Source organism: Entelurus aequoreus, linkage group LG02, assembly GCF_033978785.1.
Source record: "Entelurus aequoreus isolate RoL-2023_Sb linkage group LG02, RoL_Eaeq_v1.1, whole genome shotgun sequence".
NCBI lineage: Eukaryota > Metazoa > Chordata > Actinopteri > Syngnathiformes > Syngnathidae > Entelurus > Entelurus aequoreus.
The window spans coordinates 96,348,311-96,373,310 of NC_084732.1; the positions used below are offsets into that span (position 1 = coordinate 96,348,311).

General features: G+C 38.3%; 2 protein-coding genes across 3 annotated transcripts in view; one reads left to right on the forward strand and one right to left on the reverse strand.

The window, feature by feature from the left end:
• The window catches only part of LOC133641751 (LIM and senescent cell antigen-like-containing domain protein 1), a 26,480-nt gene extending 10,415 nt beyond the window's left edge, over window positions 1–16,065 (forward strand). Inside the window, exons 4-10 of one of the 2 annotated variants that reach the window (XM_062035725.1) lie at window positions 2,922–3,042; window positions 3,217–3,366; window positions 3,451–3,601; window positions 5,821–5,913; window positions 5,986–6,034; window positions 7,499–7,574; window positions 7,722–7,868. In XM_062035725.1, coding sequence (XP_061891709.1) covers window positions 2,922–3,042; window positions 3,217–3,366; window positions 3,451–3,601; window positions 5,821–5,913; window positions 5,986–6,034; window positions 7,499–7,574; window positions 7,722–7,860 — 779 coding nt within the window. In that variant the 3' untranslated portion in view covers window positions 7,861–7,868. Of the gene's footprint in view, window positions 1–2,921; window positions 3,043–3,216; window positions 3,367–3,450; window positions 3,602–5,820; window positions 5,914–5,985; window positions 6,035–7,498; window positions 7,575–7,721; window positions 7,869–11,100 lie in introns of those variants that run through there. The other variant, XM_062035734.1, reaches the window with a different exon arrangement.
• Window positions 16,066–20,383: 4,318 nt separating this feature from the next.
• Window positions 20,384–25,000, reverse strand: part of nkpd1 (NTPase, KAP family P-loop domain containing 1) — a 14,297-nt gene continuing 9,680 nt past the window's right edge. The window contains exons 4-5 of the mRNA XM_062036933.1: window positions 21,719–23,164; window positions 20,384–20,620 (exon numbers count right to left, since the gene is read on the reverse strand). Coding sequence (XP_061892917.1) covers window positions 20,384–20,620; window positions 21,719–23,164 — 1,683 coding nt within the window. The remainder of the gene's footprint in view (window positions 20,621–21,718; window positions 23,165–25,000) is intronic.

Genomic DNA, 25,000 nt, shown 5'->3' on the forward strand with positions numbered 1-25,000 from the left:
CAACGAGGTCTTCACTTCGCTGCAAAGACGCGCCACTCCCACAGACTCCTCCACCGGTACACAGTAAGCAATATTCAGCCCAAGATTCCCCTCCTCAAATGTTTGGCAACCCAATTGACCACTTTGCCAAACATTTCACCGATTGGGCTGTCAGTCAGCTAGAGTCCCACACGGATGACGTCATCCCGCCCACTTTGGATGACGTCATAGACAAAGACTTTTTTAGACATCATGTCAATTCTTCCTGCCAGCCATTTTCAAGTAACCTTAACTCTGCGATTAATCATTATCAGGACATTTTTTTAAGGACTAAGTCTAGTCAGTCCCAGTCTCAAGTGTGGGGTGACAATAGACAGTTTGGACAATTTAGAGGAGAGGATTCAGCCCTCCCCCTGACCACCCTCCACCCACCCTTGAAGACGGTTCCAGTCCGCAAGGAGCGCGTCTGGGATCCGCTTTTTGAGGGGGGGGCTAGTACTGGGAGCTGTGCGAGTGGGGTGGCACAACGGCGTGCTAAGCCGCAACCTCCTGCTCGGCCACCGCCACCAGTCCGACGGCCTGCTAAGCCGCAACCGCCAGCTAGGCCACCTGCACCTAAGCTAGCGCCAAGGCTAAGGCTAGCACCAGCTCCACCACAGGTTCCAATACCTGCACCTCGGCTGGTTCCCACACCAGTACCTGCACCTCGACTGGTTCTCACACCAGTACCTGCACCTCGGCTGGTTCCCACACCAGTACCTGCACCTCGGCTGGTTCCCGCACCAGTACCTGCACCTCGGCTGGTTCCCGCACCAGTACCTGCACCTCGGCTGGTTCCCGCACCAGTACCTGCACCTCGGCTGGTTCCCGCACCAGTACCTGCACCTCGGCTGGTTCCCGCACCAGTACCTGCACCTCGGCTGGTTCTCGCACCAGTACCTGCACCACGACTGGTTCTCGCACCAGTACCTGCACCACGACTGGTTCTCGCACCAGTACCTGCACCACGACTGGTTCTCGCACCAGTACCTGCACCACGACTGGTTCTCGCACCAGTACCTGCACCACAACTGGTTCTCGCACCAGTACCTGCACCACGACTGGTTCTCGCACCAGCACCGGCTGCCACGACAGCGACTCCGGCTGCCACGACAGCGACTCCGGCTGCCACGACAGCGACTCCGGCTGCCACGACAGCGACTCCGGCTGCCACGACAGCGACTCCGGCTGCCACGACAGCGACTCCGGCTGCCACGACAGCGACTCCTGCTGCCACGACAGCGACTCCTGCTGCCACGACAGCGACTCCTGCTGCCACGACAGCGACTCCTGCTGCCACGACAGCGACTCCTGCTGCCACGACAGCGACTCCTGCTGCCACGACAGCGACTCCTGCTGCCACGACAGCGACTCCTGCTGCCACGACAGCGACTCCTGCTGCCACGACAGCGACTCCTGCTGCCACGACAGCGACTCCTGCTGCCACGACAGCGACTCCTGCTGCCACGACAGCGACTCCTGCTGCCACGACAGCGACTCCTGCTGCCCCGACAGCGACTCCTGCTGCCACGACAGCGACTCCGGCTGCCACGACAGCGACTCCGGCTGCCACGACAGCGACTCCTGCTGCCACGACAGCGACTCCTGCTGCCACGACAGCGACTCCGGCTGCCACGACAGCGACTCCGGCTGCCACGACAGCGACTCCCACGGCGACATCTCAGCGACCTCGAGTGGTCCGGCGGCGCAAGCGGAAAGCAGGTCCCCGCATGCAGCCCTCGAGGACTCAGAGGCTACTGAGATTCTGGCGCCACTCACGCCCACCTTCTCGGCGGCCACGAATGTGGCCTTACCGTGGTCGCCCGCCTCGCCCGCCTCGCCAGCGGCGGCGGCGTTCCATTCGCCGCCGCCACCTGACCCTTCCCCGGTGGATTCGGGGACACGTGGCCTGGCGACCCACCACCAAGTCACCCCCCCGCCCGCCCTTGACTCATGAACTATTGCTTGTTTTTTTTGGGTTCCAGTTGTTTTTTTGTTTTCAAGGGACATCTGGAATCTGTCCTTTTAGGGGGGGGTACTGTTAGGATCCGCTGCTCGGATCACAATTTGTTTACACTTTTGCGTCACGTGTTTGTTTCTGTTGCCATGACTGCAGATTTTACTCACCTGCCTCTGATCAGCGTTCGGGACGCGCACCTGTTGCCCGAGCACTGATCAGAGGGCTATTTAGTCTTTGCCCGGGCCTCACTCGGCCTGGCTTCCTAATTTGCTTTCACGCAACAGCTAACGACCACCTTGTTTCCTGCTAGCTCTCATGCTATATTATTTTGCTTACTAGCTCCCACGCTAGTCGTTTTTGTTTTTTTCTGTCTGATTTATTTGTGAAAATAAATCATTTTCCTACCTGCAAGCTGTGTCCGAGCCCGTCTGCATCCTCGGGAGAACACCTCGCACCACGATGCGACCAGGTCGTTACATTTATATGTATGTGTGTATGTATAAATGTGTGTGTGTATGTATAAATGTGTGTGTGTATATAAATATGTGTGTGTGTGTCTGCATATAATGTGTATATATATGTATATATATAAATATATATATAAATATACACATACATACATACATATAGATAGATATTTTTACATATGTATGTGTATAATTGATGAATCGCAATTCGGATATAAATTCAGTTTTTTGTGCACCCTTAGTGGAAACAAAGATGGACTATGTTGCTAAATTGGTAGTGTGTGTGCTGACTAGCTACAGCAGCCTGTTGTTGCTCAAAACTCAAACTCTCATTTTGAAACACAAATAATATAGTCAATGTTTAGTTTAGTTTCCCCGCCCCCATTTTTTAAATTTTCATTCCACAAAGCAGTGTTTTTGAGGGCATTCCTCCCAACTTCCTTGCAAGAAAATGTGTCTCTTGTGGTCTTCTTCAGGCGAGTTCATCATCGGCCGCGTCATTAAGGCCATGAACAACAGTTGGCACCCTGACTGCTTCTGTTGTGACATCTGTCAGGCTGTGCTGGCAGACGTGGGCTTCGTCAAGAACGCCGGCAGGTGCGTGTCCCGACGCGGCGCGGAACATTCTGACAGCCCGTATGCCGAGTGGTTATATTTAAGCTGCAAACGTACCTCTTAGGAATACTAACACCTAATGGAGTGACTGCACTGCAGTGAGTCAAGTCATTATTATTTTTTTCTAACCGTCAAATCCTGTTTGCCACACTCCAGGCACCTGTGTCGCCCGTGCCACAATCGGGAAAAGGCTCGTGGCCTGGGGAAGTACATCTGCCAGAAGTGCCATGCCATCATCGAGGAGCAGCCGCTGATCTTTAAAAATGACCCTTACCACCCGGACCACTTTAACTGCAACAATTGCGGGTCAGTGCTGGCTGCTATACGGCGCCCGCAGTTGACATTTTGCCACGCAGTAGAATAACTTAGTCACTCCCGCACTGTGCCCAGGAAGGAACTGACAGCCGAAGCCAGGGAACTGAAAGGTGAACTCTTCTGCCTGCCCTGCCACGACAAGATGGGGGTGCCTATCTGCGGCGCTTGCAGGAGACCCATCGAGGGCCGCGTTGTCAACGCCATGGGCAAGCAGTGGCATGTTGAGGTGTGTGAGCAATACCAGACATGTCTCGCTTCTTTCACTCTCCACTTTCCCATTACAATGGCCAACACGTTTACTTAATCATCACCTTTTACGTGAAGCTCATTATTGACTTCATTTAGATTAAATACCGTATTTTCTGGACCATAAGGCGCGCAGCCGATGAATGGTCTATTTTTGTATGTATTTATTTTTTATTAATCAATCCAACAAAATAACACACAACAATACCACAACAATGCAATTCCAATTCCAAAACCAAACCCGACCCAGCAACATTCAGAATAGCAATAAACAGAGCAATTGAGAGGACACACAAATATGACACAAAACAATCCAAAAGCATCCATCCATCCATTTTCTACCGCTTGTCCCTTTTGGGGTCACGGGGGGTGCTGGAGCCTATCTCAGCTGCATTCGGGCAGAAGGCGGGGTACACCCTGGACAAGTCGCCACCTCATCACAGGGCCAACCATACTTGCCAACCCTTCCGATTTTTCCGGGAGACTCCCGAATTTCAGTGCCCCTCCCGAAATTCTCCCGGGGCAACCATTCTCCCGAATTTCTCCCGATTTTCACCCGGACGACAATATTAAGGGTGTGCCGTGATGGCACTGCCTTTAGCATCCTCTACAACATGTCGACGCGTCCGCTTTTTCACCATACAAACAGCGTGCCGGCCCAGTCACATGTTGTGTGTGGCTTCTGCATACACACAAAAGTGACTGCAAGACATACTTGATCAACAACCATACAGGTCACACTGAGGGTGTCCGTATAAACAACTTTAACACTGTTACAAATGTGCGCCACACTGTGAACCCACACCAAACAAGAATGACAAACACATTTCGGGAGAACATCCGCACCGTAACACAACATAAACACAACAGAACAAATACCCAGAATGTGCTGTTTTACACTGCAATATTATTCAATGAATAACATGTATTATGTACGTCTAGCTTGTGTGCTATTTTGTGCTTGGCTGTTGTGTAGCTGCTAGCTTCTAGTAGCCTATAGCCTTGAGTGTTTACCTTATGTAAATGAGTAAAATGGTGCTTATTGGAGGACATGTAGATGTTAACTGGCTACCTAGCTTTGCACAAGTAGGGCTGATTGTATCGCAGATTTTAGATGCAAGCCGCAGTAATCTGACACTTGTTTTTTTGTTTTTTGTTGCTGATATTTGACCGATTTGAATATCCGATCGGGACACACCCACTAACAAACAATAAACATTAAAATAATGTGATCCCAAGCAAAGGTTGTATTGTATATACATACACAGGAACATGAATTTTATTATCTTATTAAACCCTGACATTAGGGACTGTCGCTATTTAATTAACGTATTTTCCAGGCTAAAGTCCACACCCACTAAATTTTAGAAGAAAAAAATATTTTGCCATATATTAGCCGCACCGGGCCATAAGCCGCAGGTATATACGTCGTGAAATGTTATTTACACAAAGATTTTGTAAATGTTTATTTACATACCTTAATTGTTTCCAAACGGTGCCTGTGACACGGCAGTAAAACGGCTGCTCAAACAAAACAGAAGTCATAGTCATGGACGCCAGTTCTCCAATCAGAAAAAAAGACTCATTAACCCCACGGTGACGTCTTAGTGAGTTTACTGAGGAATTTATGAGACTAAAACAATAAAAAAAGAATGCCATTGTAGGTTAATAATACTAACACAGTCACTCGTAAACGTGTTGGCAACGACGCTCGATTGATTACATTACGATAGCACGTAGAAATATGCATGAAAACTCTCCTATAGACGTCGCATATGGGGCGGTTTAGTAAGTATGAATTGTTTTTGTTGTATTGTAAAACTTGCCAACGTTGCTCGGTGTAATGATTGAAGAATCCACACGAGCATAAACACACTATGGATGATTAGAAGACGGAACGGCACTTGTATTTCCGGTTCAAAGCTTTAAACAGCAGGAAACACTGTAGCCATTCACCCAGCAACTCGTCCCAAAGATGGCGCCATAGCACAAACAAGAACACATCATATCAATGTATTTGCACGTGTTTTATGAAAAACTATTTCCATTATGACCGTCAGCGAAGAAAAATCCATAAATTAGCCGCACCGTTTTATAAGCCGCGGGGCTTAAAGCGTAGGAAAAAAGTAGCGGCTCATAGTCCGGAATTTAGGTTATGTTAAATTCTCCCCGTCATTAACATTTTTTTTGTGCTTGCAGCATTTCGTGTGCGCCAAGTGTGAGAAGCCTTTCCTGGGCCATCGCCACTATGAGAGAAAGGGCTTGGCCTACTGTGAGACTCACTACAACCAAGTAAGATACAAGTCAAAATGTACACTTTTTTTGTGCTCCAATTTATATAATGGATATTTTTTTTGTTTTAAGCTGTTTGGCGACGTGTGCTACCACTGCAACCGTGTGATTGAGGGCGATGGTAAGTGTTAAATGTGCACATCATCAAACAGTTTTGTTGACGTAGACAGTCTTTTTGATTTTTAGATCAGAGGTGTCGAAGTGGTTTTCACTGAGGGCCACATCGCAGTCATGTTTGGCCCCAGAGGGCCGCTTCTAACAGTGAATGCTATTATTACACCATTTTTTTATGCATTTTATTAGTAGATTTTTTTAAAACTAAAATGTAACAAAAATATGGTATGTTGCAATAATTTCACCTCAAAATGTAGTGTATATTACTGTAAATGGAAAAACAGTACTGTTGTTTTTATGATAAAAAAAATGCAGCTCAGTTGCCAGAATTTTATTGTAAAATTAACATTTGTTTTTTTTTACTGTAAATAAAAAAAAAAGCAATTTTACAGTAAAATTTTGGCACCTGAGCTGCCTTTTTTTAACCATAAAAACAGCAGTACTGTTTTTCCATTTACAGTAATATACACTACATTTTGAAGTGAAGTTTACCTTCTCCTGCTAATGTTAGTACATGCAAATGCAGATCAGATGCTGATTTGAAGAACTGAATTGCGTTTGGCCAAAATTAGAATGGACGAATTGTGGTTTTACCAGTGTTTCCCACACATTCATTTATTTTTGGCGGCCCGCCACGAAAGAATTACGTCCGCCACAAATAAAATAAACAAAAAAAATTTATTTTAATTTTAATTTTTAATTTTATTTTTAATTTATTTTTAATTTTTTCCTGTCCAGCTTCTCAGGAAAATCATATAGTTGATGTAGATGCCCATATAGGCTGTTCAGATTTACTTTACAAAAGAGAAGTGTAGGATACTTCTCTTGTTGCCTTTTGACCACTACTGTTTTCTGTTTATTTGTTACTGACTGTGGCAGGACACCTCTGCCTCTGTTTCACTTTATGTTGCTGGTAAATAATATGGTTGTAGTAGTAGGCTAAAGTTAAATAATTTAGTATGCACTAATTAAAGGGGCAGAGCTTTAAGAGACATTTTAGCTTTTATATTTTATAAGATATATTTTTTGTAAGAACCACAATTAATAAATATATTTCAGTGAATAACTTATTGTTCAAATCTGTATATAAATATGTACATAAAGTGTTGTAATTATATTGTAAACTGGAGGGATGGATGATGGATGGATGGACGTTTAAAACAAAACTGTTATTATTAATTAGTAAGTATACATTTTTTGAGCCTTTTTAGAGAAAATCATATCATTGTAGTAAATTATGCAAATCACTCGATGATGTCATGGTGACCACGCCCATAGCCACGCCCCCACCGCCACAGGTATCTTGGCAGTTTATGGGAAACACTGCAGACTCATTGATTATTAGGAGTGCTCAATTGATTCACTTCCAAATAGTGATTTTTATTTATTCTCATTCTAAATTGAGTCATCATTGTTTTATTCATTATTATTATCATCATAATTACTGATATGAATGTCATCATCCCCTCAGTGGTGTCTGCACTCAACAAGGCCTGGTGTGTCACCTGTTTCTCCTGCTCCACCTGCAACACCAAACTCACTCTCAAGTAAGTACTTCTTCTCCTAACCAACTTCCCTAGCCACGCACTAACTGATGCCGTCCGTCCACACTTGTCGTCTACTCACTTTTCTCCTTCCAATTTCCTTTCTCACTCCACACGCTTTCCGTGCGACGCCTGTGTAACTTGCCGTAGAGATAGGTTTGTTGAAATTGACCTGAAGCCAGTGTGCAAGCATTGCTATGATCGTATGCCCGAGGAGCTGAAGCGCCGCCTGGCTCGCCGCGAGCGTGACGCCAAAGACCACAAGAGGCAACCTTCTGCGTCTCAGTAGAGTTCCTCTTCTTTACAAGCTGCTGGTCGGTGCTCTTTCTGTCTTCTCTCTCATGTGGCATGACTAGATCTTGTATGTCTTTTACTTTACATCATTTTCTCCATGGAGGTCAATTTGTGTCTTTATTAGGAAAGCTTTTTTTTTTTTTACCCTCAATTTTTCAGAACCAAATGTTTTTCACACTGAATTTTTCTGCACTCAAATTTTTAAACACTGATTTTTTTTTACACTCAATTTTTTGCCTGTGAATTTTTTGAACTGTTTTTTTTTTTTACCTCAAATTATGACGACAATTTCGTTGTATAAGAGATTGTGAGCAAAATGTGTGTTTTTAAAAATTCAGTTTGTTAAAATAGTGTGTTTTAAAATTTGGTGTGCAAAATTCAGTGTAAACATTTTCAGTGCAGAAATATTTGTTGCTTCAAGACTCACTTCCGGTAAATTAAGACTGAAGCAATAAATCCTGTGCTTCAGTCCTAATTTAATGGAAGTTGGTCTTGAGTTTAAAGAAAAAACTATTTTACATAGAATTTTTTTTACACTGAATTTTTCTGCACAGAATTTTTGTACGCCAAATTTTTTATACACAGATTTTTTCTGGACCGAATTTTTATACACTGATTTTTTTTACGCTGAATTTTTCCAGAACCAAATGTTATTCACACTGAATTTTTCTGCACTCAAATTTTTAAACACCTGATTTTTTTTTTTACATAAAATTTTTCTGAGCCAAATTTTTTTACATAAAATTTTTCTGCACAGAATTTTTGTACGCAAAATTGTTTTTACACAGAATTTTTCTGGACTGAATTTTTATACACTCATTTTTTTTACACTGAATTTGTCAGAACTAAATGTTTTTCAAACTGATTTTTTCTGCACTCAAATTTTTAAATACTGATTTTTTTTTACACTCAATTTTTCTTAGCCAACTTTTTTTTTACACTCAATGTTTCTGAGCCAAATTTTTTTACACTCAATTTTTCTGCTGTTTTGATGTTATACACTGATTTTTTACACTGCATTTTTATACACTCAATTTTTCAAAACAATTTTTTTTTTGCTCAATTTTTCCACTCTGAAGTTTTTATACACTGATTTTTTCACACTCAATTTTTACAAACTCAATTTTCAAACAACTTTTGCTCACAAGCTTTTATTCAATGAAATTGTCAGCATAATTTGATGTTAAAAAATTTAGTTCACAAAATTCAACTGCAAAAAATTCAGTTACATAAATTTTTCTGCACAGAATTTTTGTACGCCAAATTTTTTATACACAGGTTTTTTCTGGACCGAATTTTTATACACTAAATTTTTCCAGAACCAAATGTTTTTCACACTGAATTTTTCTGCACTCAAATTTTTAAACACCTGATTTTTTTTTTTACATAAAATGTTTCTGAGCCAAATTTTTTTACACTCAATTTTTCTGCACAGAATTTTTGTACGCAAATTTTTTCTGGACTGAATTTTTATACACTCACTTTTTTTTACACTAAATTTGTCAGAACTAAATGTTTTTCAAACTGATTTTTTCTGCACTCAAATTTTTAAATACTGATTTTTTTTTTACACTCAATTTTTCTTAGCCAACTTTTTTTTTACACTCAATTTTTCTGAGCCAAAATTTTTTACACTCAATTTTTCTGCTGTGAAGATTTTATACACTGATTTTTTACACTGCATTTTTATACACTCAATTTTTCAAAACAAATGTTTTTTTGCTAAATTTTTCCACTCTGAAGTTTTTATACACTGATTTTTTGACACTGAATTTTTACAAACTAAATTTTCAAACAACTTTTGCTCACAAGCTTTTATTCAATGAAATTGTCAGGATAATTTGATGTTAAAAAATGTAGTTCACAAAATTAAAATGCAAAAAATTCAGTTACATAAATTTTTCTGCACAGAATTTTTGTACGCCAAATTTTTTATACACAGATTTTTTCTGGACCGAATTTTTATACACTGATTGTTTTTACACTGAATTTTTCCAGAACCAAATGTTTTTCACATGAATTTTTCTGCACTCAAATTTTTAAACACTGACTTGTTTTTTTACATACAATTTTTCTGAGCCAAATTTATTTACACTCAATTGTTATGCTGTGAAGTTTTTAAAAACTGATGTTTTACACTGCATTTTATACACTGATTTTTTTTTTTTTACTCTCAATTTTTCTGAACCATTTTTCTTACACTCAATTTTTCCGCTCTGAAGTTTTTAAACGCAGATTATTTACACTGCATTTTTATACACAGATTTTTTTTTTACACTCAATTTTTTCGCTCTGAAGTTTTTATACACAGATTTTTTTCACACAGAATTTTTCTATGCTGATGTTTTTTTTTTAAACACTCAATTTTTCTGCACAGAATTTTTGTACGCAAAATTTTTTTTACACAGATTTTTTCTGGACTGACTTTTTATACACTGATTTTTTTTTACACTGAATTTGTCAGAACCAAATGTTTTTCACACTGATTTTTTCTGCACTCAAATTTTTAAACACTGATTTTTTATACACTCAATTTTTCTGAGCCAAATTTTTTTTACACTAAATTTTTCTGCTGTGAAAATTTTATACACTGATTTTTTACACTGCATTTTTATACACTGATTTTTTTTTTTTACTCTCAATTTTTCAGAACCATTTTTTTAAACAAATGTTTTCCTTTCTGAAGTTTTTATACACTGATTTTTTTCACACTGAATTTTTACAAACTCAATTTTCAAACAAATTTTGCTCACAAGCTTTTATTCAATGAAATTGTCAGCATATTTTGATGCTAAAAAATGTAGTTCACAAAATTCAAATGAAAAAAATTCAGTTACATAAATTTAGTGTCCAAAAAAGCTTTTATAATAAAGACGCACATTAACCTACATATTTTTCACTTCATTTGGAATATATAATTTAGCAACATGAACACAACTAGTCAAAAAGACGAAAAAACTCAAGCACAGAGAAGTGACTAGTAGTGTCCCGGGCCTCCCCAAAAATGCTGCGCCCTGCTTTTTGCCTGCACAGAGAAATGCTTTGCACACGGCGGCATATTTGGCACCATTAAAAAATCAGCTCATCATTTTAGTTCTCACGCCTATAAACCAGCCTCAACCCAAAACTTTAGGCCAAACTTCTATGTTAACGACTGTTAAAGTCCCTCAGATAAATGCGTCGTTTGAATGCACATGAGGTCTTAAACATCATATTATTTCCTTTTTTATTGCAGGAACAAGTTTGTGGAGTTCGACATGAAGCCTGTTTGTAAAAAGTGCTACGAGAAGTTTCCTCTGGAGCTGAAGAAAAGGCTGAAGAAGCTGGCTGAGGCTTTGGGACGCAAGTAGGCAACAACACAGAGGTTCCCACAATGGTGCTTTTTAGTCATGACCGTTCACTTTTTAAAAACGATATATATATGTATATATATATATACATATATATATATGTGTATATATATGTATGTACATATATGTGTATAAAAATGTGTATCTATATATATATATATATATATATATATATATATATATATGTATATATGTATGTATATATATATAAATATATTACACCTGTACAGTCGTCCCTCGTTTATTGCGTGTAATTGGTCCCTGGCCTGACCGTGTAAAACAATGTTTATTATTACTTAATCTAATATTTTCATAGAGCAGAAGTGTCCAAAAGTGTCCAGCGGTTCGTGGCACATTTAAACAAAAAGTGGAAAAAAATACAAACACTGCAGCTAATTTTTTAACGGCTCGCGGCACATTTTAAAAATACTTTTACAAAAAAAACAAACATACGAAGTGGAAAAAAATTCAAACGCCACAGCTAATTTTTGAAAGGCTCTCGACACATTTAAAAAATACTAGTACAAAAAAAACCTACTTTAAATAGTAGTGACTATCATTATCGATCGCAACAACGTAATATAAATACTAGAAGTGGGAATCTTTGAGTACCTCACGATTCAGCCCGATTTTGATTCTTGGGGTGACGATTCGACTAAGAATGGATTCTCGCATTGTAATGTTTGGTATAACAATTGTAACCTTTTCAAAACATGTTACACAGGGTACCTGCGGGGTCTTAAAAAGTCTTAAAACTAAACATTTGAATTTGAGGCCTTAAAATGTTTAAAATTCTCCTAAAATCTCATAGATGGTCTTAAATACGAGGTCTTAAAAATCTGTTATTCTTACTTTTATTCAAACCATGCAGAAACTTCAGTCTTGTTTTTAAATGGTTCGATTTTTGAGGACGCTCTAACATAACTACAAAACAGCACTAAAGTAGGCTACCTGTGCTGCCCGGTCGGAAGTAATCGTGCATCACCTCGTGGTGTTTGTTTATATATATTTTAAATTATTTTACAATAGAGAAGCTTGTAGTGTATTTAGTTAGTTAAACCATTTTGTTTTCCAATGTGAAAGAGCAGTGAATAAATTCATAGACTTAAAACATCCTGGCCCTCTGATTTTTCTGTATGTCTTTGTACTTTTTTTGTCCTTTTTGGATATGAAATGGCCTTAAAATATGTTCAATATGGTCTTAAAAAAGTCTTAAAAAATCTTAAATGTGACTCGCTGAAACCTGCAGGTAAACAACCTTCTTTTGGTTGCAGACGTATGACATATAAGTGCAGCATGTAAACATGGGAATGGCCTAAAAACGCCTTTTAAAACAGGGTTCCCCAACCTTTTTTCCACCAGGGACCGGTTTAATGTACGCATTATTTTCACGGACCGGCTTTCTACGTGCGGCAGATAAAAACAGCAAAAAAACGAGCGTGATCAATTAGCCTTTGTCTACAATCTGGCACATTAACATTTTATATGTCCATTAATGTGCACTGTCCCATGTACTGTAACAAAGGACTTGTAATATACATCTATTAACAAGCTTATTGGTGTGTTTAGTGGGACAAGCTAATGTTACGTCGCAGAAAATGCACTGCAAAAAGTCAGTGTTCAAAAACAAGAAAAGAAAATACAAAAATGAGGGGTATTTTATTTGAACTAAGCAAAAATATCTGCCAATAGAACAAGAACATTTGGCTTGTCAAGACTTTCCAAAACAAGTAAAATTAGCTAACCTCAATGAACCCAAAAATACCTTAAATAAGTATATTCTTACTAATAACAAGTGCACTTTTCTTGGTAGAAAAAAATAATATGAGACCTTTTTGCTCAATATGTTGAAAAATATTCTTAAATGCTAGTGCCATTATCTTGACATAATGATATGCGCTCGACATTACATTTCTTGAAACCAGCAAACTTATACTAAAAACTAGTTTATTTTTTTTTACTGGAAAGGCAACAAGGAAACCGCTTGTTACTCTCTGGGTCTCCTAGCCGCTCAGGCAAATCATATGGTCTAAAAATGCATTTTTCCATGGATAACATGACATCATTGCACCAAGTGCGTGCTCTTTCAGTCAATTAGTGCGCATATATACAGCCCGGCCCCCGGCCAAACATTTTTTAAATAGTAATTTTGAAGAATTTATCTGAATGTGCATGAACTATTTCTGTTCAAAATTGTTAGAAATGTCACATGTTAAATGTTTAAATATTAACTGTCAGTTTACTGTACTGTGCCAACTGTACTACTATATGGTTAACCGATTTTCTATTGTTTCACTGAAAATAAAACAGTCCATTTGGCTATCATCCGTTTTAATTATGAGACACAATTGTGTCAAAGTCATGATTTTTTTTTTCATGCTTGAAATAAGAAATTATAACTTTAAAAAAGTAGTTCTATACTTGTGAGTGTTGATGACACAGCTTTGCAACAGTTGATATTCTAGTTTCAAGCATGTTTTACTCAATATAGGTCATACAATCTCAGCAACAAGCTGTAATATCTTACTGAGATCATTTAGGACCAAAACCCTTAAAACAAGTAAAACACTCTTAACATAAAATCTGCTTAGTGAGAATAATTATCTTAGACAGAAAATAAGCAAATATCCTTATTTGAGATATTTAATCTTACTTAGATTTCAGCTTTTGTAGTGTATGCGTGGCAGATAAAAACAGCAAAAAAAAGGATCATGAAAAATGAGCCTCTGTCTACAATCTGGCACATTAACATTTTATATGTCCATTAATGTGCACTGTCCAATGTACTATAACAAAGAAGTTGTAATGTACACCTATTAACAAGCTTATTGCTGTGTTTAGTGGGACAAGCTAATGTTAAGTGGCAGAAAATTTGGTAGTTTATAAGTTATTGTTTCGGTGGTTGGGCACCACTGTTTAAAACAACTGATTCTTAAAAATAAATACATAAATGATTTAATTGATCTTTGAAAACTATGAAAGCAATTTAGAGTCATAATAAGTAGGAATCGCGATCCGGATGAGAATTGTTTTTTTAGTACCTTTTAAAAAATACTGCACTGTATTGCAAGTACGACTTAATTTAAGACAATTATTTTGACTCGGGGGCCACATTTAGAGAAAAAAAGTGTCTGGGGGCCGGTATATCTATTTTTAAGAACACTAATACAAAACCTCACAATAATGTCTGATTGAATGCTAAAAACGTTATGACAGACCGCCTTAAAAAACGTAATGGAATTTTACATTTTTCTATGAAGGATACAACACTGAATATTGACAAAATATGAATGTCACACCCCCTTTCGATCGACATATTTTACAAACAAGTGAAACGCAACAAAAATGAAACAAACCGTGAAATATGAACACGAGGGTACAAAATAAACCCACCTACAATCTGATATATGTGATACATCACGAAGCTTTAGAACTTTGTTGTGCAAATCTCCTTCCGCGTCTGTGGAAACGCTTCCCGCCCACACTGCTTGGTGTCTCGTCTGAGCTGCTGTGGCGTAGATTACCATAGTAACTAATTAGATGACCATAGTAACTAATTAGATTACCATAGTAACTGGTGTATCATCCATGTATCGTTCAAGACTTACGGTCATTAGAAAACATGACTGCACATCATAATGGCAGCTACACTTTCCATCTTAAAGATCTACAAAAATGATTTGGGAATGTCCGGCGGGCCAGATTGAAAAGCTTAACGGGCTGCATGTGGCCCCCGGTTCTTAATTTGCCCAGGTCTGATTTAAGACTAAAATTCAGGGCCAATAATATGTAAAATAAATCTGTGGTATACTGAAGCCGCAAAATTTGAAGCGAGGGGCGACTGTATAGATATCGACACATGCATTCCCAAAGTGACCTTAACTTAAGTATGTACTCAACTAGAAGTGGTGGCCATTTATCATTGCGCTCTAAAAATGAACTTTCAGTGTGACTTATATCTTGTGCCTTGACTGTAATAACTGTGTCTTACATGTACGCTATGCTAACTTTAATTGTGTAACACATTAATGATGATACATTAATACATTAATGACTGTCAAATGGAGAGACCTAAAGCCACGTGTATCAAATCTCCTATTTGGCTTCCATACTAGAGAAAACGGCTTTTAAGGTACTAAGTGTAGCTATTATGGAACTACATGTCAATGAAATAAAGTCTGAAATAACTGTTTCAAAATGGTGCAAAATTGACATTAAACAAGTTGTATTTTGTTCTCCATGCTCTATGTCTGTCGTGCATACTTTTCTTTTGGGATTATGTCGTAAAATGTTGGATACAAGCGGCCTCACTTGTGCTGGACAGCCAGTTAACATCTAAAATGTGCTTCAATGCTGTTTTCGTGTATTTTAGTCAAGTCGTTTATAAAAGGTAAACACGCTAGGCTCGATACACAATGGACATACACTATGGACGGCTAGAAGACGGAACAGCACTTATACTTTTGGTTGAACGCTCTAAAAAGAAGGTCACCGCAGCACCCGCAGTGAGGAAACTCGTCCAAAAGATGGCACCATAGTACAAACAATAACACACCTTTTTAGTGTCTTTGCTTGTTTTTTTTCAACTATTTGCATTATAACCATTAGCGAAGAAAAATCCATAGATTATAGTCCGGAATTATGCAACTGTAATATTATAATGACAAATATGGAGTTTTAGACTGCAATATTGTTCAATTATTACCCATGTCTAGCTTGTGTGGTATTGTGTGCTGAGCTGTTGTGTAATTGCCAGCTCCTATATCCTCTGCTACTAGACATAGGCTATAGTCCTAGGCATAGTCCTGTAGCCTATGCTACTTTACATACCCTGGGAGAATGTATGATTTGTTGGCCATTCTTCAGAGAATATGAATGAGAACACAATAATAATATTTCAAGATGCACAATAAGGAGGCACTTGAAGAAAAATGGGCTGCATGGTCGAGTCGCCAGAAGAAAGCCATTTCTGTGCAAATGTCACAAAGTATCCCGCTTACATTACACCAAACAGCACAGAGACGAGCCTCAAAACTTCTGGAACAAAGTAATTTGGAGTAAAGAGACCAAAATTTAACTTTTTGGCCACTCGACCATGCAGCCCATTTTTCTTCAAGTGCCTCCTTATTGTGCATCTTGAAACAGCCACACCACCATTTTTCAGAGAGTCCTGTATTTCAGCTGAAGTTATTTGTGGATTTTTCTTTGCACCTCGAACAATTTTCCTGGCAGTTGTGGCTGAAATCTTTGCTGGTCTACCTGAATCCCTCATTCTCCACTTCTTAATCGGCGTTTGAACACTGCTGATTGGCATTCTCAATTCCTTGGATATCTTTTTATACCCCTTTCCTGTTTTATGCAGTTCAATTAGCTTTTCTCGCAGATCCTTTGACAATTCTTTTGCCTTCCCCATGACTCAGAGTCCAGAAACATCTGTGCAGCACTGGATGAAAGATGCAATGGTCTGTCAGAAGCCCAGAAACTCACTGACCTTTTATACACACACATTAATTACAAACAAACATGTCACAGGTGAGGATTGGAACCTTGATTAGCCATTCAAACCTGTTTTTGTCAACTTTTGTGCATGTTATCAGACCAAAGTCACCGGGGTATGTAAACTTTTGATCAGGGTCATTGGGGTACTTTCTTTTGTCATTTTGATTTAAAAAGAGTAAACACAGTTGTTTGCCAATAAATAGCTTCACACAACCATTAAGCACGAGTGGAAGAAAGGTTTTTGTGTTATCATTCATATTCTCTGAAGAATGGCCAAGAAATCATCAATTCTCCCAGGGTATGTAAACTTATGAGCACGACTGTATGCTAACACGTTTACCAGTGCCTGTGTTTGTATTATTAACTTACAACGTCATTCTGTTCGTATTGTTTCAGTTTGGTTAATTCGCCAAAAACGTCACCGTGGAGTTATTGCGTATGTTCAGCTTATTGGAGAGCAAGCTTCCGCAGCTAGCGGGTCCATGGCGAAGACTTCTGTTTTGTTTGATCAGCCATTTTACTGCCGTTGGGAAACAATTAAGGTATGTAAATTAACATCTACAATATCTTTCTTTGTAAATACCTCATATCGCAACGTATATGTCTGCCGCTTATAGTCCAATGGGGCTAATATATGGAAAATATTTTTTTTCTTCTATAATACAGTGGGTGCGCTCTATAGTCCGGAAAATACATGTCGATATCTTATCGGATCAATACGGGTAACGACCGATACTCAAGGCTCAAATATTGCTATCGTATGGGAAAATGAAAAAGTTGTATTGGGACACTCCTACCGAATGTTGAGCCTACCGTTAATGTCTTAATGATACTTGGACCAAATCTGCGGGTGCAAATGTGATCTAGTCCTGGGAAGTAGTTCAAATAGATAAAATGAATTGAGCTCATAATTTAATGAAGGAGCACTTGAAGCCGGAATATTCCCCGCCTTTCATGATTCAGCACATTGCTGTAAATGAGCAAAACTGCTTGAAAATGAGAAATGTGGCGTAACAAAACTCTGCTTGGATCAGCACCATTTACCGTGGAGCAGTTTTTGCATTTCCTTTCCCGCAATTTGTCTTAAGTTTACAGCTTCTGCTCGTTTGGAAATGGAGATTTACAGTTTATTGCAATATGCGCGCACATTTGCTTTTCTGTTCGTCAGTCAGTACACATAAGGGATACTTAGCCAATAAAACACCCTGTGCTTCCTGTCAGGGCAGGTTTAGACTTTGAGAGAGATACTAGGGACTCTGGAAGTACTTTACATTGAGAAATATCAACAATTGTTACCATGACGCAACTGAAGTCTTGATTATCGTAGTTCACATGAAGTGAAAAAGAAAACTAGTAATTGTGTTTTTCACTTCTAAACAACATTTTTTTTTGTTAAAAAAACCCCAAAACATTAGCATGCTAACAGGTAGCATGCATAAATTACCAAGTTATATGACTCTAAACTCCTCCAACCTCCGAGGACAAAGCTACGAACAATGGGGGACCGGGCTTTCTGCTCCGCCGCTTCCAGTCTGTGGAACGCTCTCCCTGACCACCTGAGGGCACCACAGACTGTGGATGCTTTTAAAAAAGGCTTAAAACCCTTCTTTTTAAAAAAAACCTTTTTTTTAGATATATGCATACTAGTTTTAGCTATTTTGCTGTTCTAGTTTTTATTTTTTTTATATATTTTTATTTATTTTATTTTATTTTTTTAATACACTGTAGCACTTTGAGGTTGTTTACTCAATGTAAAGTGCTTTTTACAAATAAAATCTATTATTATTATTATTATTATTGAGGTGTGCGGCAGCCAAATTAGCGGGAAAAAAAAGTTAGCACGTGTCAACTTGCCTTTAAAGAAAATGCTGGCTCAACCCAAGATGGCTACCATTCAGGCACGTTGCCTTACCCAAGATGGCCACCATGATGTGTCAGTTAGAAAGTTATACGACTCTGAGGTGTATGGCAGCAATTTAGCCAAAAAAAAGTTAGCATGTGTCAACTTGCCTTTAAAGAAAATGCTGGCTCAACCCAAGATGGCTACCATTCAGGCACGTTGCCTTACCCAAGATGGCCACCACGATGTGTCAGTTAGAAAGTTATACGACTCTGAGGTGTATGGCAGCAATTTAGCCAAAAAAAAGTTAGCATGTGTCAACTACATGCTTTGTTTTTAATGGAAATGCTGCCCCCACCCAAGATGGCTACCATTTAGGCACGTTGCCTTACCCAAGATGGCCACCATAATGCTACAGGTATCAAGTTACACGACTCTGAGGTGTATGGCAGCAACATAGCCAAAAAAAGTTAGCATGTGTCAACTACATGCTTTGTTTTTAATGGAATCGCTGCCCCCACCCAAGATGGCCACAATTTAGGCACGTTTCCCCAACCCAAAATGTCCACCAGACTGCGTCAGGTACCAAGTTATACGACTATGAGGTGTATGGCAACAAAATTGGCTAAAAACAGTTAGCATGTGTCAACTACGTGCATTTCCTTTAATAGAAACACTGCCCCCACCCAAGATGGCCACCATTTAGGCACGTTGACCCCACCCAACATGACCACCATATTGCGTCAGATACCAAGTTACACAACTCTGAGGGGTACGGCAACAAACTTGGCTAAAAACAGTTAGCACGTGTCAACTACATAGCATTGCCTTTAATGGAAACACTGCCCCCACCCAAGATGGCTACCATTTAGGCACGTTGCCTCACCCAAGATGGCTACCATTTAGGCACGTTGCCTTACCCAAGATGGCTACCATTTAGGCACGTTACCTTACCCAAGATGGCTACCATTTAGGCACGTTGCCTTACCCAAGATAGCTAGCATTTAGGCACGTTGCCTTACCCAAGATGGCTAGCATTTAGGCACGTTTCCTTACCCAAGATGGCTACCATTTAGGCACGTTGCCTTACCCAAGATGGCTACCATTTAGGAACGTTGCCTTACCCAAGATAGCTAGCATTTAGGCACGTTGCCTTACCCAAGATGGCTACCATTTAGGCATGTTTCCTTACCCAAGATGGCTACCATTTAGGCACGTTTCCTTACCCAAGATGGCTACCATTTAGGCACGTTGCCTTACCCAAGATGGCTACCATTTAGGCATGTTGCCCTACCCAAGATGGCCACCATTTAGGCATGTTGCCTTACCCAAGATGGCTACCATTTAGGCACGTTTCCTTACCCAAGATGGCCACCATTTAGGCATGTTGCCTTACCCAAGATGGCTACCATTTAGGCACGTTGCCTTACCCAAGATGGCTACCATTTAAGCACGTTGCCCCACCCAAGATGGCCACCATAATGTGTCAGGTACCAAGTTATACCACTCTGGTGTATGACAACAAACTTAGCTAAAAAAAGTTAGCATGTGTCAATCACATGCTTTGCCTTCATTGGAAACATTGACCATAACAAGCTTTTGTTTTGGAATATCAACATGATAACTTTGTATAAAAAAGAAATCTTTTTAATGGACCTTTTTAAAAACACTGAGAAGTTGTGTAATGATGAATTTGCGCTGCATTGTTGCTAAGCGACCAGGAAGAGAGTGTCAGTGGTTTCCTGAATTAGCTGCTAGTCAGATGTGGGTGATGGTGAGTGTCCTGAATCAGCTGCTAGTCAGATGTGGGTGATGGTGAGTGTCCTGAATCAGCTGCTAGTCAGATGTGGGTGATGGTGAGTGTCCTGGTGGGAAGAAGAGGGTCTTGGCAGATGCTTGCGTAGCGGAGACCCCAGGAAGCGAAGTCGGAAAGTAGTCCATTCACCAAAAGTCATGTCCAGCAATTTTTTGATGTCATCTTGGTTGCCAAATACCAGTGCTGAGCCACTGATGCCGTTGACCTTGACAATATCTGCATACTTTTCGGGGTATTTCATCTTCTCTAGCTGGAGGAAATAAGAAAATGGAGAATAACTAAATATCATTTTTTTTATAACAATTAAGGCATGGGCCTCAAACATATTTTGCACTGGGCACCAGTTTAATGTAACCATCATATATATATATATATATATATATATATATATATATATATATATATATATATATATATATATATATATATATATATATATATATATATATATATATATATATATATATATATATATATATATATATATATATATATATATCCTTACACGTATATATACACACACATTTATATATCTACACATAATGTATACACATATCTATATACACACACATTTATACACACACATATATGCGTATATATGTATATATATATACTGTACATATACCCTTACACATATATATACACACACACATTTATATATCTATATATACGTATCTATATACACACACATGTGTGTAAATATATGTCTATATATGTCTATATATGTGTGTATACATTCACACGTATATATACACACACATATATATATATAATATATATGTATATATATACACACACACATATATATATACACATATCTGTGTGTGTGTGTATATATACAGTATATATATATATATGTATATATATATATATATATATACACACACATACATATATGTATATACACACACACATATACACATATATGTATATATATATATATATATATATATATATATATATATATATGTATATATATATATATACACACACACACACACACACACACACACACACACACACACACACACACACACACACACACACACACACACACACACACACACACACACACACACACACACAGATACATATATGTGTGTGTGTGTATACAAGTGTGCTAATCGCTAACCAGTGTGTTAATTGCTAGCTGGCAAGTAGCATTCTAATTGCTATCTGGAAACTAGCGCCGTTAATCGCGCAAGCTGGCAACTAGAGCGCTAATTGCTAGCTATCTTAAACGTTAACATGAGCATCATATAATTATTTGTGTTTTTATTATTTACTTCTGCGGTACCTTGTCACCAGAAATGGTCGACTCTGATTGGCTGTTGCCAAAGTCTCTTACCTCTTTACATATATCTTCTGAATCCATATTGATTATAGAAGTGATCGGCAAAGGAGCGAAGGTCCTCGTCCAAGCGGAATCGTTCAGCCTGGACGTTCCTCGGATCTGAGCCAGTTCTTTCTTAAGGGAGTGATTCAGGTTCACAGTGACCACATTGAAGGCTTTCAAGTCCTCTACGGTCAACCGGAAGTCCAGTTTGAGGAATCTCTCAAACATCTCGGGATCTCCATCCTGGTCGAGAAGGTCTTCGATCTGTCCACGCATCACATACAGCTCCGCTCTGGACTCGCTGAAGACCTTCCACAGGGTTTTAGAACCGTCCGCGACAGACTCGTCGCGATCGATCTCGGCTCTCTGGAGAGCGTCTTCCACGCACTGGATGATCCAGCTGAGTCGGCAGGGCCACTGGTTGGCCAGGACCACCCAGGCTGCTATGAGGTCCGGCTGAGGGAGCTTGGTCTTCAAGGCCTTCGTTATGATCACCGTCACACGAATCGTGTTGACCACTCTCCTCATCGACATGGCGTCGTCGAAGAAGTACTCCTTCAACTTCCTCTCAATGCTGCCAACGCTCCTTTTGACGCAATTTTCTATGTCTGCTTCAGTGACATGGAGTCCAAGGTCTCTGTCTATCAGCGGATAGTACTCGTTGGTCTCTGATCGGACCTCCACTCCTGATGGGTCTGAAAAGTTTATTTTCAAGCCTTCAGTTTGATCTTCGTTTAGGTCCTCCAGAGTTCTTGAACCGCTGGCCAAGTTTTGGAACAAACAGAGCTTTGAATCGTCACAAAGCGGTGGGACGGTGAAGGCCAGAGTCACAATGCGGTTCAACAGCGCATAACCTCGGTCTTCTCTACAGAAGCAGCCTTCGGCGAAGTTCACCTTCTGCACTATCATTTCTGGGTCTACGGCCAGAACTGAAATAAATGGACTGTCCTCGTCTGACAGTAGAATGTTGATGGCGTCTAAAACGGCTACGATCTTTCGAGGTGAGCAACGGTCTAGATCGGTGATCCTGAGCACCACTCGGATTCTGCGTCTCTCGAACACTTCCATGAACTCCACGTAGCGAGAGATGAGCCACATTTCCTTCCGGACTTTGTTCATGAAGCCCAGCTTGGCACTGACCCGGTCGTTGTCCATACCTCTCTGGATGTTGCGCTCCTGGCTGAAGACGAGGCTCTTGCCCATCTTGAAGAGGAACGCCAGCACGGTGGAGGCCGGGACTCCAAATAAAGCGATGAGCAGGCCCTCCAGCCCACCGGCGTGGCTCGCAGAACCGTTGACTTTTGGACTGGGTTTTCCCACAATTTTGGAAAGTCCGAAGGTCAAGTGGAGGAATATCAGGAGGATTATTGGTACCAGAAGACTGAGCAGGATGAAACACCACAGGGGGCAGCAACAAATCCGCTTGGACCTCCAATGATGAGGACCGGCCACCACTATCTGGCGGGAGTCAAAGAAAACAAAAGGATGATTGACAACTGAACTGAAATACCAGTTTTCACTGAAGGTCTCAGACAACCAGATTTAGATTAAATATTTAGATTTTATGATTTTGATGAGGTGGCGACTTGTCCAGGGTGTACCCCGCTTACCGCCCGATTGCAGCTGAGATAGGCTCCAGCGATCCCGAAAGGGACAAGCGGTAGAAGATGGATGGATGGATGGATTTCAATTTTAACATTTAGACTTACCATTTAGAATTAATTTACCATTTAGATTTAACAATTTAATTTGACATTTAGATTTAACATTTAGATTAAATATTTATATATAGATTTACCATTTAAATTTTCACATTTTTAAGTAGATTTAACATTTATATTTATATTTAATGTTTATGTATAGATTTAACATTCATAGTTGGATTTAACATTACATTTTTTAACATATGGATTCAGATTTAACAATTAGATTAAACATTTATATATATATATATATAACATTTAGATTGAACAGTTATATTTACCATTTAAATGTAACGTTGGGATTTAGATTTAACATTTATATTTCACATTTTGAGATAACATTTATATTTAATATTTATATATAGATTTCATATTTATACATTTTTGTATTAAATTAACATTTATATTAAATATTTAGATTTAACATTAAGATTTATCATTTACATTTAGATTTAACATTTGTTTATAGATTGAACATTTAGATTAAACATTTACATTTAGATTCAGCATTTAAATGTCACATTTACATTAGATATTTAGATTTAACTTTAAGATTTATCATTTATATTTAGATTCAACATTTGTTTATAGATTGAGCATATTAAGATTGAACATTTAGATTGAACATTTATATTTATATTTAGCATTTAAATTTAAGTTTTGTATTTAGATTTAACATTTAAATCTAACATTTAGATTTAACAAATCGATTTATAATATCTCTAAAGATTTAACATTTCGAATAAACATTTCTATAAAGATTTAAAATTTAGATTTTAAATGTTTACATTAATTTAACATTTATATTAAATATTTAGATTTAACATTAAGATTGGTCATTTATATTTATATTTAACAATTGTTTATAGATTGAACATTTATATTAAACATTTATATTTAGATTCAGCATTTAAATTTCACATTTACATTAGATATTTAGATTTAACTTTTAAGATTTATCATTTAGATTTAGATTCAACATTTGTTTATAGATTGAGCATATTAAGATTGGACATTTAGATTGAACATTTATATATTTTGCATTTAAATTTAACTTTTGGATTTAGATTTAACATTTAAATCTAACATTTATATTTAACAAATCGATTAAACATTTCTATAAAGATTTAACATTTAGACTTAAAATGTTTACATTAATTTAACATTTATATTAAATTTTTAGATTTATCATTTATATTTATATTTAACAATTGTTTATAGATTGAACATTTAGATTAAACATTTATATTTAGATTCAGCATTTAAATTTCACATTTACATTAGATATTTAGATTTAACTTTAAGATTTATTATTTATACTTATATTTTACATTTGTTTATAGATTTAACATTTAGATTGAACATTTATATTTAGATTCAGCATTTAAATTTAACATTTGGATTCAGATGTAATAATTAGATTTAACGTTCAGATTTAGCGATTAGATTAACACTTAACATGTATAATAATTTGTATATATTTTGCATTTGGATGAACAATTTTAATGTAGATTTAACATTTCTATTAGATGTAACATTCAGATTTATCGATTAGATTAACATTTTTTATTTAAATTGATAATTTATCATC